Source organism: Olea europaea, unplaced genomic scaffold (genome assembly GCF_002742605.1).
Source record: "Olea europaea var. sylvestris unplaced genomic scaffold, O_europaea_v1 scaffold3245, whole genome shotgun sequence".
Taxonomy (NCBI): Eukaryota; Viridiplantae; Streptophyta; class Magnoliopsida; order Lamiales; family Oleaceae; genus Olea; species Olea europaea.
The window spans coordinates 1-15821 of NW_019251327.1; the positions used below are offsets into that span (position 1 = coordinate 1).

Below are 15821 nucleotides of genomic sequence, written 5' to 3' on the forward strand. Positions count from 1 at the left end.
TGTACATGTAGCAAAGTTCTTACCGATTTAACTTTACTATTTGTTCACTAATTTTTGATACGTTATTTGACACTTGCATTGTTTTCGAGTGTCAATTGAATGGGAAAAACTACTGGAAATTTAAACTATCCAATAGGATAATGACACGTGGCAAAGTGTAAACTAAAGTGTACATTAAAGAGCACATATCGCAAAGTTCTTACCGATTGAACTTTACTATTTGTACACTGATTTTAGACACGTTGTTTGACACTTATATTGTTGTCAAGTATCAATTGGACGGGAAAATTTTTTGACACCATAGTGTACATGTAGCAAGGGTCTTTCCAATTGAACTTTGCTATTTGTACACTGATTTCTGACACGTTTTTTCACACTCTCACTGTTGTCAAGTGTCAATTGGACAGGAAAACTGTTTGAAATTTAACCTGTCCAACAAGGTAATGTCACGTGGCAAAGTGCAAATTAAAGTGTACACGATAGTGTACATGTAGCAAGGTCCATACCGATTGAACTTTGCTAGTTGTATACTAATTTTTGACACGTTGTTTGACACTTGTACTGTTATCAAGTGTCAGTTTGATGGAAAAACTGAGTGAAATTTAAGCTGTCCAATAGGGTAATGTCACATGGTAAATTATAAACTAAAGTGTACACCATAGTGTACATGTTGCGAGGTCCTTACCGATTGAATTTTGCTATTTGTACACTAATTTTTGGCACGTTGTTTGACACTTGCATTGTTGACAAGTGTCAATTGGATGAGAAAACTATTTGAAATTTAAACTGTCCAATGGGATAATGACACGTGACAAAGTGTTAACTAAAGTGTACACCATAGGGCACTTGCAGCATGGTTTTTACCTATTGAACTTTGCTATTTGTACACTGATTTTCGATATGTTGTTTGATACTTGCACTATTGTCAAGTGTCAATTGGATGGCAAAACTGTTTGAAATTTAAACTGTCCAATAGGGTAATGACACGTGGCAAAGTTTAAACTAAAGTGTACACCATAGTGTACATGTGACAAGGTTCTTACCAATTGAACTTTGCTATTTATACTCTGATTTTGGACACGTTATTTGACACTAGCATTGTTGTCAAGTGTCAATTGGATGGGAAAACTATTTGAAATTTAAACTGTCCGGCAGGGTAATGTCACGTGGCAAAGAGTAAACTAAAGTGTACACCATAGTGTACATGTAGCAAGGTTCTTACTGATTGAACTTTGCTATTTGTACACTAATTTTTTGACACGCTGTTCGACACTTGCATTGTTGTCAAGTGCTAATTGGATAGGAGAACTATTTGAAATTTCAGCTATCCAACAAGGTAATGTCACATGGCAAAGTGTAAACTAAAGTGTACGCCATAGTGTACATGTAGCAAGGTCCTTTTCGATTGAACTTTGCTATTTGTACACTGATTTTTGACACATTGTTTGACACTTGCTTTGTTGTCAAGGGCTAATTGTATTGGAAAATAGCTTGAAATTTAAACTGTCCAATAGGGTAATGTCACGTGGCAAACTGTAAACTAAGGTGCACACCATAGAGTATATGTAGCAAGGTTCTTAGCGATTGATCTTTGCAATTTGTGCACTGATTTTAGCACATTGTTTGATAATTGCATTGTTGTCAAGTGTCAATTGGACGGAAAAATTGTTTAAAATTAAAACTGTCAAACAAGGTAATGTCACGTGGTAATGTTTAAAATAAGGTGTACTCCATAGTATACATGTAGCAAGGTTCTTACCGATTGAACTTTGCTATTTGTACACTGATTTTTGACACGTTGTTTGACACTCACATTGTTATCAAGTGTCAATTGGATGAAAAAACTGTTTGAAATTTAAACTGTCCAGCAGGATAATGTCACGTGACAGTGTCTAAATTAAAGTGTACACGATAGTGTACATGCAGAGAGGCTCTTATCGATTGAATTTTGCTATTTGTACATTGAATTTTAACACGTTGTTTCATATTTACATTGTTGTCAAGCATCAATTGGATGGGAAAACCATTTGAAATTTAAATTATCCAACAGGATAATGTCACGTGGCGAAGTGTAAACTAAAGTCTACACCATAGCATACATGTGGCAAGGACCTTACCGATTGAACTTTGCTAGTTGTAAACATATTTTTTACATGTTCTTTGTCACCTGTATTGTTGCCAAGTGTCAACTAGGTGGGAGAATAGTTTGAAATTTAAACTGTCCAGTGGGGTAGTGTCACGTGGCAAAACGTAAACTAAAGTGTACACTATAGTGTACATGTTGCAAGGTTCTTACCGATTGAACTCTGCTATTTGTATGCTAATTTTTGACACATTGTTTGACATTTGCATTGTTGTCAAAAGTCAATGGGATGGGAAAACTATTTGAAAATTGAACTATCCATCAGGGTAATTACACGTGGCAAAGTGTAAACTAAAGTGTACACCATAGTGTATATGTCTCAAGGTTCATACCAATTGAACTTTGCTATTTGTACACTGATTTTTGACACGTTTTTTGACACTTGCATTGTTGTCAAGTGTTATTTGGATGGAAAAACTGTTTTAAATTATCCTACAGGGTAATGTCACGTGGCAAATTGTAAACTTGTGTACACCATAGTGTACATGCAGCAAGGTTCTTACCGATTTAACTTTACTATTTGTACACTAATTTTTGACACGTTATTTGACACTTGCATTGTTGACAAGGTCAAATGGATGGGAAAACTATTTGAAATTTAAACTGTCCAACAGGATAATGAGACGTGACAACGTGTTAACTAATGTGTACACCATAGGGCACATGCAGCATGGTTTTTACCTATTGAACTTTGCTATTTTTACACTGCTTTTCGACATGTTGTTTGACACTTGCACTGTTGTCAAGTGTCAATTGGATGGCAAAACTGTTTGAAATTTAAACTATCCAATAGGGTAATGACACGTGGTAAAGTTTAAACTAAAGTGTACACCATAGTGTACATGTGGCAAGGTTCTTACCAATTGAACTTTGCTATTTGTACTCTGATTTTGGACACGTTATTTGACACTAGCATTGTTGTCAAGTGTCAATTGGATGGAAAAACTATTTGAAATTTAAACTGTCCGATAGGGTAATGTCACGTGGCAAAGAGTAAACTAAAGTGTACACCATAATGTACATGTAGCAAGGTTCTTACCGATTGAACTTTGCTATTTGTACACTGATTTTTTGACACGCTGTTCGACACTTGCATTGTTTTCAAGTGCCAGTTGGATAGCAAAACTATTTGAAATTTCAGTCGTCCAACAGGGTAATGTCACATGGCAAAGTGTAAACTAAAGTGTTGGCCATAGTGTACATGTAGCAAGGTCCTTTTTGATTGAACTTTGCTATTTGTACACTGATTTTTGACATGTTGTTCGACACTTGCTTTGTTGTCAATGGTTAATTGTATTGGAAAAAAGCTTGATATTTAAACTTTCCAATAGGGTAATGTTACGTGGCAAACTGTAAACTAAAGTGTACACCATAGGGTACATGTAGCAAGGTTCTTAGCGATTGAACTTTGCAATTTGTGCACTGACTTTAGCACATTGTTTGATACTTGCATTGTTGTCAACTTTCAATTGGATGGAAAAATTGTTTGAAATTTAAATTGTCCAACAAGGTAATGTCACGTGGCAATGTTTAAACTAAAGTGTACTCCATAGTGTACATGTAGCAAGGTTCTTACCGATTGAACTTTACTATTTGTACACTAATTTTTGACGAGTTGTTTTACACTTGCATTGTTATCAAGTGTCAATTGGATGGGAAAACTGTTTGAAATTTAAACTGTCCAGTAGGATAATGTCATGTGACAATGTGTAAATTAAAGTGTACACGATAGTGTACATGTAGCAGCGTTCTTATCGATTGAACTTTGCTATTTGTACGGTGAATTTAACACGTTGTTTGACACTTGCATAGTTGTCAAGTGTCAATCGAATGCAAAAACTGTTTGAAATTTAAACTATCCAACGGGGTAATGTCACGTGGCAATGTGTAAACAAAAGTGTACACCATAGCGTACATGTAGCAACGTTCTTGCGGATTGAACTTTGCTATTTTTACACTGATTTTTGACACGTTGTTTGACACTTACATTGTTGTCAAGTGTCAATTGAATGGGAAAACTGTTTGAAATTTAAACTGTCCAATAGGGTAATGTCACATGGCAAAGTGTAAATTAAAGTGTACGCCATAGTGTACATGTAGCAAGGTCCTTACTAATTGAACTTTGCTATTTGTACACTGATTTTCGTCACGTTGTTTGACACTTGCATTATTGTCAAGTGTGAATTGGATAGAAAAACTATTTGAAATTTAAACTATCCAACTGGATAATGTCACGTGGCAAAATGTAAATTAAAGTGCACGCCATAGTGTACATGTAGCAAGGTCCTTTCCCATTGAACTTTACTATTTGTACACTAATTTTTGACACGTTGTTCGACACTTAGTTTGTTGTCAAGTGTCAATTAGATTGGAAAACTGTTTGAAATTTAAACTGTCGAATAGGGTAATATCACGACAAAGTGTAAATTAAAGTGTACGCCATAGTGTACATGTCGCACAGTCCTTTTCAATTGAACTTTGCTATTTGGACCCTGATTTTTGACACGAAGTTTGACACTTGCTCTGTTGTCAACAGTTAATTGTATTGGAAAATAGTTTGAAATTTAAACTGTCCAATAGGGTAATGTCACGTGGCAAGCTCTAAACTAAAGTGTACACCATGGAGTACATGTAGCAAGGTTCTTACCGATTGAACTTTGTAATTTGTACACTGATTTTAGCGTGTTGTTTGACGCTTGCATTGTTGTCAAATGTCACTTGGATTGAAAAATTGTTTTAAATTTAAACTGTCCAACAGGGTAATGTCACGTGGCAATGTATAAACTAAAGTGTACTCCATAGTGTACATGTAGCAAGGTTTTTACCGATTGAACTTTCTCATTTGTACACTGATTTTTGACACATTGTTTGACATTTGCATTGCTGTCAAGTGTCAATTGGATGGGAAAACTGTTTGAAATTTAAACTGTCCTGTAGGGTAATGTCACGTGACAATGTGTAAACTAAAGTGTACACCATAGTGTACATTTAGCAACGTTCTTACCGATTGAACTTTGCTATTTGTACACTGATTTTTGACACATTGTTTGACATTTGCATTGCTGTCAAGTGTCAATTGGATGGGAAAACTGTTTGAAATTTAAACTGTCCAACAGGGTAATGTCACGTGGCAATGTGTAAACTAAAGTGTAGACCATAGTGTACATGTAGCAAGGTTCTTACCAATTTAACATTACTATCTGTACGCTGAATTTGACACGTTGTTTGACACTTGCATAGTTGTCAAGTGTCAATTGGATGCAAAAACTGTTTGAAATTTAAATTGTCCAACAGGGTAATGTCGCATGGCAATGTGTAAACTAAAGTGTACACCATAGTGTACATGTAGAAATGTTCTTGCTGATTGAACTTTGCTATTTTTAGACTAATTTCTAACACGTTTGACACTTGCATTGTTGTCAAGTGTCAATTGGATGGGAAAACTGTTTGAAATTTAAACTGTCCAATAGGGTAATGTCACGTGGCAAAATGTAAATTAAAGTGTACACCAAAGTGTACATGTAGCAAGGTCCTTACTAATTGTACTTTGCTACTTGTACACTAATTTTCGACACGTTGTTTGACACTTGCATTGTTACCAAGTGTGAATTGGATAGAAAAACTATTTGAAATTTAAACCATCCAACTGGATAATGTCACGTGGCAAAGTGTAAATTAAAGTACACGCTATAGTGTACATGTAGCAAGGTCCTTTCCGATTGAACTTTGCTATTTGTACACTGATTTTTGACACGTTGTTCGACACTCAGTTTGTTTTCAAGTGTCAACTAGATTGGAAAACTGTTTGAAATTTAAACTGTCCAATAGGGTAATGTCACGGCAAAGTGTAAATTAAAGTGTACGCCATAGTGTACATGTCACACGGTCCATTCCGATTGAGCTTCGCTATTTGGACCCTAATTTTTGACATGTTGTTCGACACTTGCTTTATTGTCAACGGTTAATTGTATTGGAAAAGAGTTTGAAATTTAAACTGTCCAATAGGGTAATGTCACGTGGAGAACTCTAAACTAAAGTATACAACATAGAGTACATGCAGCAAGGTTCTTACCGATGGAACTTTACAATTTGTACACTGATTTTAGCACGTTGTTTGACACTTACATTGTTGTCAAGTGTGAATTGGATGGAAATTTTTTTTTAAATTTAAACTGTCCAACAGGGTAATATCACGTGGCAATGTTTAAACTAAAGTGTACTCCATAGTGTACATGTAGCAAGGTTCTTACCGATTGAACTTTGCTATTTGTACATTGATATTTGACACATTGTTTGACACTTGTGTTATTATCAAGTGTCAATTGTATTTGAAAGTTGTTTGAAGTTTAAACAGTCTCGCAGGGTAATGTCACGTGAAAATGTGTAAACTAAAGTGTACACCATAGTGTACATTTAGCAACGTTCTTACTGATTGAATTTTGTTATTTGTACACTGATTTTGACACATTGTTTGACACTTGCGCGGTTGTCAAGTGTCAATTGGATGTGAAAACTATTTGAAATTTAAACTGTCTAACAGGGTAATGTCACGTGGCAATGTGTAAACTAAAGTATAGACCATAGTGTACATGTGGCAAGGTTCTTACAGATTGAACTTTGCTATTTGTACACTGATTTTTGACATGTTGTTAGACATGTGCATTGTTGTCAAGTGTCAATTTGATGTGAAAATTGTTTTAAGTTTAAACTGTCCAACAGGGTAACATCACGTGGTAATGTGTAAACTGAAGTGTAGACCATAGTGTACATGTAGCAACGTTCTTACTGATTGAACTTTGCTATTTTTACACTGACTTTCGACACGTTGTTTGACACTTGCATTGTTGTCAATTGTCAATTGGATGGGAAAACTGTTTGAAATTTAAAATGTCCAACAGGATAATGTCATGTGACAAAATTTAAATTAAAGTGTACGCCGTACTGTACATGTAGCAAGGTCTTTTCTGATTGAACTTTGCTATTTGTACACCGATATTTGACACGTTGTTCGACACTTGCTTTGTTGTCAACTGTCAATTGGATTAGAAAACTGTTAGAAATTTAAACTGGCCAACAGGGTAATGTCCCGTGGAAAACTGTAAACTAAAGTGTATACCATAATGTACATGTAGCAAGGTTCTTATCGATTGAACTTTGCAATTTGTACACTGATTTTAGCACGATGTTCGACACTTGTCTTTTTGTCAAGTGTCAATTGGATTGGAAAACTGTTTGAAATTTAAACTGTCCAATAGGGTAATGTCACGTGGCAAAGTGTAAATTATAGTGTACGCCATAGTGTACATGTAGCAAGGTCCTTTCCAATTGAACTTTGCTATTTGTGCACTGATTTTTGACACGTTGTTCTACACTTTCTTTGTTGTCAAGTGTCAATTGGATTGGAAAACTGTTATACATTTAAATTGTCCAATAGGGTAATGTCACGCGGCAAGCTGTAAACTAAAGTGTACACCATAGAGTACATGTAGCAAGGTTCCTACCGATCGAACTTTACAATTTGTACACTGATTTTAACACTTTATTTCACACTTGCATTGTTGTCAAGTGTCAATTGGATGGCAAAATTGTTTGAAATTTAAACTGTCCAAAGGGGTAATGTCATGTGGTAATGTTTAAACTAAATTGTACACCATAGTGTACATGTAGCAAGGTTCTTACAGATTGAACTTTGCAATTTGTACACTGATTTTTGACACGTTGTTTGACACTTGCATTGTTGTCAAATATCAATTAATGGGAAAATTGTTTGAAATTTAAACTTTCCAGTAGGGTAATGTCATGTGACAATGTGTAAACAAAAGTGTACACCATAATGTAAATGTAGCAACATTCTTACCGATTGAATTTTGCTATTTGTACACTGATTTTGAAACCTTGTTCACACTTGCATAGTTGTCAAGTGTCAATTGGATGCGAAAATTGTTTGAAATTTAAACTGTCCAGGAGGGTAATGTCATGTGGCAATGTGTAATCTAAAGTGTACACCATAGTGTACATTTAGCAACATTCTTACCGATTGAACTTCGCTAGTTGTACACTAATTTTTGACACTTGCATTGTTGTCAAGTGTCAATTGGATCGGAAAATTGTTTGAAATTTAAACTCTCCAACAGGGTAATGTCACGTGTCAAAGTGTAAACTAAAGTGTACACCACAGTGTGCACGTAGCAAGGTTCTTACTAATTGAACTTTGCTATTTGTACGCTGATATTCGACACGTTGTTTGACACTTGCAATGTTTTCAAGTGTCAATTGGATGGGAAAACTATTTGAAATTTAAAATGTCCTATAGGATAATGTCACATGGCAAAGTTTAAATTAAAGTGTACGTCGTAGTGTACATGTAGCAAGGTCCTTTCCTATTGAACTTTACTATTTGTACACTGATTTTTGACACGTTGTCCAACACTTATTTTGTTGTCAAGTTTCAATTGGATTGGAAAACTGGTTGAAATTTAAATTGTCCAACAGGGTAATGTCCCGTGGCAAACTGCAAACTAAAGTGTACACCATAGTGTACATGTAGAGAGATTCTTATCGATTGAATTTTACTATTTGTACACTGAATTTTAACATGTTGTTTCATACTTGCATTGTTGTCAAGCATCAATTGGATGGGAACGCCGTTTGAAATTTAAACTGTCCAACAGGATAATGTCACGTGGCGAAGTGTAAACTAAAGTATACACCATAGCATACATGTGGCAAGGACCTTACCGATTGAACTTTGCTAGTTGTAAACATATTTTTTACACGTTGTTTGTCACCTATATTGTTCTCAAGTTTCAACTAGGTGGGACAATATTTTGAAATTTAAACCGTCTAGCGGGTAGTGTCACGTGGCAAAATGTAATCTAAAGTGTACGCCATAGTGTACATGTTGCAAGGTTCTTACCGATTGAACTCTTCTATTTATACGCTAATTTTTGACACATTGTTTGACATTTGCATTGTTGTCAAAAGTCAATTGGATGGGAAAACTATTTGAAAATTAAACTATCCAACAGGGTAATGACACGTGGTAAAGTGTAAACTAAAGTGTGCAGCATAGTGTACATGTCGCAATGTTCTTACCAATTGAACTTTGCTATTTGTAAACACTGATTTTTGACACATTGTTTAACACTTGTATTGTTGTCAAGTGTCATTTGGATGGAAAAAATGTTTGAAATTGTCCTATAGGGTAATGTCACGTGGCAAATTGTAAACTAAAGTGCACATGTAGCAAGTTTCTTACCGATTTAACTTTACTATTTGTACACTAATTTTTGACACGTTGTTTGACACTTGCATTGTTGTCAAGTGTCAATTGAATGGGGAAACTGCTTGGAATTTAAACTATCCAATAGGGTAATGCCACGTGGCAAAGTGTAAACTAAAGTGTACATCATAGCGTACATGTCACAAAGTTCTTACCGATTGAACTTTGCTATTTGTACACTGATTTTAAACACGTTATTTGACACTTATATTGTTGTCAACTATCAATTCGATGGGAAAACTGTTTGAAATTTATACTGTCCAACGGGGTAGTGTCACGTGGTAAAGTGTAAACTAAAGTGTGTACACCATAGTGTACATGTAGTAAGGATCTTACCGATTGAACTTTGTTATTTGTACACTGATTTTTGACACGTTGTTTCACACTCACACTATTGTCAATGTCAATTGGCCGAGAAAACTGTTTTAAATTTAAGCTGTCCAACAAGGTAATGTCACGTGCCAAAGTGTAAATTAAAGTGTACACGATAGTGTACTTGTAGCAAGGTCCTTGCCGATTGAACTATGCTAGTTGTACACTAATTTTTGGCAAGTTGTTTGACACTTGCACTGTTGACAAATGTCAATTGGATGGGAAAACTACTTGAAATTTAAACTGTCCAACAGGATATTGACACGTGACCAAGTGTTAAGTAAAGTGTACACCATAGGGCACATGCAGCATGGTTTTTACCTATTAAACTTTGCTATTTGTATACTGATTTTTGACATGTTGTTTGACACTTGCACTGTTGTCAAGTGTCAATTGGATGGCAAAACTGTTTGAAACTTAAACTGTCCAATAGGGTAATGACACGTGGCAAAGTTTAAACTAAAGTGTACACCATAGTGTACGTGTGGCAAGGTTCTTACCAATTGAACTTTGCTATTTGTACTCTGATTTTGGACACGTTGTTTGACACTAGCATTGTTGTCAGTGTCAATTGGATGGAAAAACCGTTTGAAATTTAAACTGTCCAACAGGGTAATGTCACCTGGCAAAGAGTAAACTAAAGTGTACACCATATTGTACTTATAGCAAAGTTCTTATCGATTGAACTTTGCTATTTGTACACTGATTTTTTGACACGCTGTTCGACACTTGCATTGTTGTCAAGTGTCAATTGGATGCCAGAACTATTTGAAATTTCAGCTGTCCAACAGGGTAATGTCACATGGCAAAGTGTAAACTAAAGTGTACACCATAGTGTACATGTAGCAAGGTTCTTACCGATTGAACTTTGCTATTTTTACACGAATTTTCGACACGTTGTTTGACACTTGCGTTGTTGTCAAGTGTCAATTGGATGGGAGAACTGTTTGTAATTTAAATTGTCCAATAGGGTAATGAAATGTGGCCAAGTGTAAAGTAAAGTGTACACCATAGTGTACATGTAGCAAGGTTCTTACCGATTGAACTTCGCTATTTGTACACTGGTTTTTGACACGTTGTTTGACACTAGCATTGATGTAGAGTGTCAATTGGATCAGAAAACTGTTTGAAATATAAACTGTTCGACAGGGTAATGTCACATGGCAATGTGTAAACTAAAGTTTACATGTAGCAAGGTAAATACCGATTGAACTTCGCTACTTGTACACTAATTTTTGACACGATGTTTGACACTCCCAGTGTTGTCAACTGTCAATTAGATGGAAAAACTGTTGGAAATTTATACTGTCCAACAGGGTAATGTCACGTGGTAAAGTGTAAACTAAAGCGTGTACACCATAGTGTACAAGTAGTAAGGTGCTTACCGATTGAACTTTGCTATTTGTACACTAATTTTTGGCACGTTGTTTGACACTTTCATTGTTGTCAAATCTCAATTGGATGGGAAAACTATTTGAAATTTAAACTATCCAACAGGGTAATTAAATGTTGCAAAGTGTAAACTAAAGTGTACACTGATAAGTGTGTTTTTGCACACTTATTTAGGTAAAAAACATGACTTAATAATGAGAAAAATGATTGAATTGTGACTTAATCTCATTATATTTGTGAATTGTAGGGAACACCGATGAACATGGTGAAATTCAGAAGAAAAGAGCCGAAAGAAGACTAAATGGAGTAAAGTGATAGTTCGGGGACCAAGTTGTAAATAATCCATAGATGAGATGGGACATGGAATGAAGATTCAAGAGTGCTAGAGGTCAATCAGATGAGGAAAGGATTCAAGAGGTGAAATATGATCGAAGTATTGTCAAGTATCAACTTTTAGGCGAAAAAGTTGTGCTTGTGATTTTTAGTCTCTACTTGAGATCCATTAGTGACATAGTAAACATCAGAATTTGAGGAAGTCTATTTCTATCAAAATGTATATCTTTGAGTTTTCTTCTCAATTCATTTTGAATCACTTCAATCGGAGATCAGGAGAGAAAGTTACGACCAAGATACTAAGAGCTGTCTAGTGGAAAGAATGGTATAAATTCTATGCGGTCGCACATAGAAGCCTCCCGAGAATTTTTTCTCAATTTTTTTTTACTCTATGCGACAACATAGAAATGTACTATGCGGTCGCATAGAACAAGATTCGGGGACGATTCAGCAGTTTCCTTATTTCGCCGAAACTCTTATGGAAATGAGATTTTTAGGGTTCTATATAAACTAAAACTCGACCAGAATGATGGAACGCCACTTTTACAGCAAAAGAGGGGGAGTATACACAATTTTGGAGGATTTGGAGAGGAAGAACGAGGCAAAAACAAGGCAATCCACTTCAAGATTCAAGATTTCACTACAAGAATCAATTGGGTGATGTTCTTCCTTGGTTTTGATTATTTTTTCTTTTTATTTCCCATTATGTTAGGCTAGATTTTCATGTGCTAGGATTTGCGATGAACCTTATATTATGAACCCCTAATCTTGAATTTTATGAATTTGACGTTAAAACATGTTTTTAATTATTGAATGATTGGCATGGATTTTATTTTCTCTACAATTATGTGCGCAATAGTTGTATGAGCTTTGTGGCTTGTTTTACCCTCGAGAGATGGAAAATACGTTAGACATTATGTTAATTATCGTAAAGTTCGATAGGGGATAGAAATATACCACTATGCTTTACGTGATCTTTAAGTATTCATAAATCTTTAATGCATTTTTATATGTTCGTATCCGTCATAGAAATATAGTCGGATCGCATGTAAAAATAGGTTTAATTCTACTCGAGAGAGATTGTTAAACAAATTAGGAATATTGGTCTTCATAATTGAATCGTGTTGTCAATTTTATAAAATTCGAATTAAAGGGGATTGATATAAGGGGATTCAGGATCCTAGTACGCATTTCGTTATCACATTTTTATAAAACTTGCATTTACTTATAATCACGCATTTAATGTAGTTAATTTAGGCTTTATATTTATAAGTAGGTTATTAAATCATAATTTAGTTAACGAAAATATCAAGAATTTCTATTGTTTTGGTTAAGGCGACGATAGGTAAAATTGAACTAATCAATCTTTGTGGGATGATATTCGAACTCATTTAATCCACTTTATTACTTGTTAATGAACCGTACACTTGCGATAGTTTAAAATCGAAAGAAATAATTTTGCGAACAAGTTTTTGGCGCTGTTACAGGGGATTGAGTTCAGTTTAATTTTATTTTTCTAGGCACTAATTTGAAATTTAATTTTAGTTTCTCTTTTAGTTTTTTTTCTTTTTTTTTTTGTCTTTGTTTTGTTTTTATTATTCGATCTATTTTTTTAATATCTAAGTGCTACCCTTATTTTTCTCTTAAATTTGCATGCTAAGATCCACTGGAGGAGAATTGATTCCGGCCGATCTTGAAATTGAACACACTTTTCATCGACTACAAAGAGAGAACCGAGAAGTAAAATTGTAAATGGCTAACGAACTAAACAATCCTATTATCCCAGCCAATGAAGGAGAGACAGTGAACGAAGGAAATAAGATTTTGGGCAACTTTTTGACTCCTCAAGTGATTCAAAGCCAGTCCAGCATTGTGTATCCACCGTTTGGGCAAGCCAATTTTCAATTGAAGACGAATGTGATATAGCTGTTCCAAAATGGACATCAATTTTATGGCAGAGCCGAAGAAAATCCACATACACACATATCTCGATTCTTGGATATGTGTCAACACTTCAGATATCAAGGAATCTCGGACGATGCTATTAGGCTAAGGCTTTTTCCACACACCTTGCGGGATAAGGCACTTGAATGGTTGGATTTGCTTCCTATTGCAAGCATCACTACTTGGAACAACCTAGCTCACAAATTCTGCACGAAGTACTTCTCACCAGCCAAGATAGCTAAAATGAGACATGAAATATCCGTTTTCAGCCAGGGAGAATCCGAATCATTTAACGAAGCCTGGAACAGATTCAAGAATATGCTCCGGAAGTGCCCTCAACATGGGTTTGACAAAAAGACCCAAATCTGATTCTTTTATGTAGGTTTACTCCCGTACTTCAAAAGCATGGTGGACTCATCATCAAATGACTAAATTTCTACACGAACAATCGATGGAGCACTAGAATTATTTGAAAGAATCGTAACTACTTCAGCGATGTGGGCATCTGAGCGGGTAACTCAGAAGAAACCTTCGGGTGTTTATGAGGTCGATACTTATTCAGCAATATCTGCTAAAATGGACTCATTATTTCACAAGGTAGAAAGCATATCACAAACAGCACAAAAATAAGAAGTTTAGCTGTGAAGAATGTGGAGCTAAGCATAAAACATCAAAATGTCCAATTTTAATGCAAGGAGTTAAGCAGATAGATTTTGCACAATGGGGGCAACGCCAATAGAATAATCAATATGGGGAAACATACAATAACAGTTGGAAGAAGTATCTCAATTTCCCTTGGAGCAACCAGAATCAGAATAGGCCTCAGGGTCAGTTTCAACAGCAAGAGAAAAAACCTCAATTGGAAGATATGTTCGGGAAATTTATGGAGAGGACCAATCAGTACATGGAGAAAACCGAAATCACTCTGCAAAACCAGAATGCTGTCATCAAAAACTTGGAAACTCAAATGGGACAGATGGCCATAGCTTTGACTGGAAGAGCACAGGGAAATTTACCAAGTAACTCGGAAATCAACCCAAAAGAGCATGCCAAGGCCATCACAACTCGAAGTGGAGTGCAACTACCTGATATGCATGTCAAAAGGCCAGTCAAGAACAAAGAGAATACACCTTCTGTAGAAGAAGAAACTGTGGAGCAGGATGAACAACCAAACACATCTACTGCAAAGGAAAGCTCAGAAAAAGCAGGGAATAAAGAAACAGTTATAGTCAACCCATATGAACCTCCAATTCCATTTCCACAGAGGTTGAAAAACCACAAAATGGAGCAACAATACAAGAAATTTTTGAAAGTCTTCAAGAAGCTCCACATCAACATCCCGTTGGCTGATGATCTATTCCAGATGCCCAGCTATGCAAAGTTTCTGAAGGACATATTATCAAATAGACGCAAGCTGGAGGATCATGAAATAGTAATGCTAACCGAAGAGTGCAGCATAAGAATTTAGAAAAAGCTTCCACCAAAATTGAAAGATCCAGGGAGTTTCACTGTCCCTTGCACAATTGGTGATTTTTATTTTAATAAAGCCTTATGTGATCTTGGTGCGAGTGTTAACTTGATGCCATTCTCTATTTTCAGGATACTAGGATTGGGAGAGCCTAAAGTAACTACAATAATTCTACAGCTAGCTAATCGATCACTTGCACATCCACGAGGGATTATCGAAGATGTATTAGTCAAAGTGGATAAACTTATATTCCCAGCGGACTTCTTAATTCTGGACATGGAAGAAGACAAGGACGTGCCTATCATATTGGGGTGACCATTTTTGGCTACTGCAAGAGCTCTCATAGATGTGCAACAAGGATAATTGACTCTGAGACTGGGTGAGGAGCAGGCCACTTTTAATGTTTTCAAAGTAATGAAATATCTCATCGAGCCAGACAACTGTTTCCAGATTGATGTGATTGACATAGGAATCCCCTACAATTATGAGTTGAAGAAACTGCCAGACATACAGGAGGCTGATATGATGCACCCTCAATCCATTCTCACTAACTCAAAGGAGATCGAGGTATACACCGTGGAGTCTTAAACGGATGATGAGGGAGAGTCACACCACGTAAAAAAGGACAGGTTTAAAGTGTGGAAGATAACTTCAATGCGGAACAAGACCTTATTGAACAAACTATACAGGACCTCCCAAGCCATATTTAAAGTGCCATAACGCACCTAGGCCAAAAGTCGGGCTATCGACTATAAAATAACGCTGGTTGGGAGGCAACCCAACGTTCTATCCTTTCATTTACTTCGTTTAGCAATAGTTTAGGAACTTTCCATTTTTTTAGCATTATCAATAGTTTTAGGTCATCAATCATGCATCCCTATCACATG

The 15821-nt window shown here is 35.8% G+C and overlaps 1 protein-coding gene across 1 annotated transcript; it reads left to right on the forward strand.

Annotated features, from left to right (window-relative positions):
* The first annotated feature begins 13961 nt into the window (after positions 1 to 13961).
* On the forward strand, positions 13962 to 15522 carry LOC111385660. The gene is made up of 4 exons (XM_023010078.1): positions 13962 to 14063; positions 14206 to 14915; positions 15066 to 15228; positions 15325 to 15522. The coding sequence occupies exons 1-4, from the start codon at positions 13962 to 13964 to the stop codon at positions 15520 to 15522; spliced, it is 1173 nt and encodes a 390-aa protein (XP_022865846.1).
* Positions 15523 to 15821: the final 299 nt, after the last annotated feature.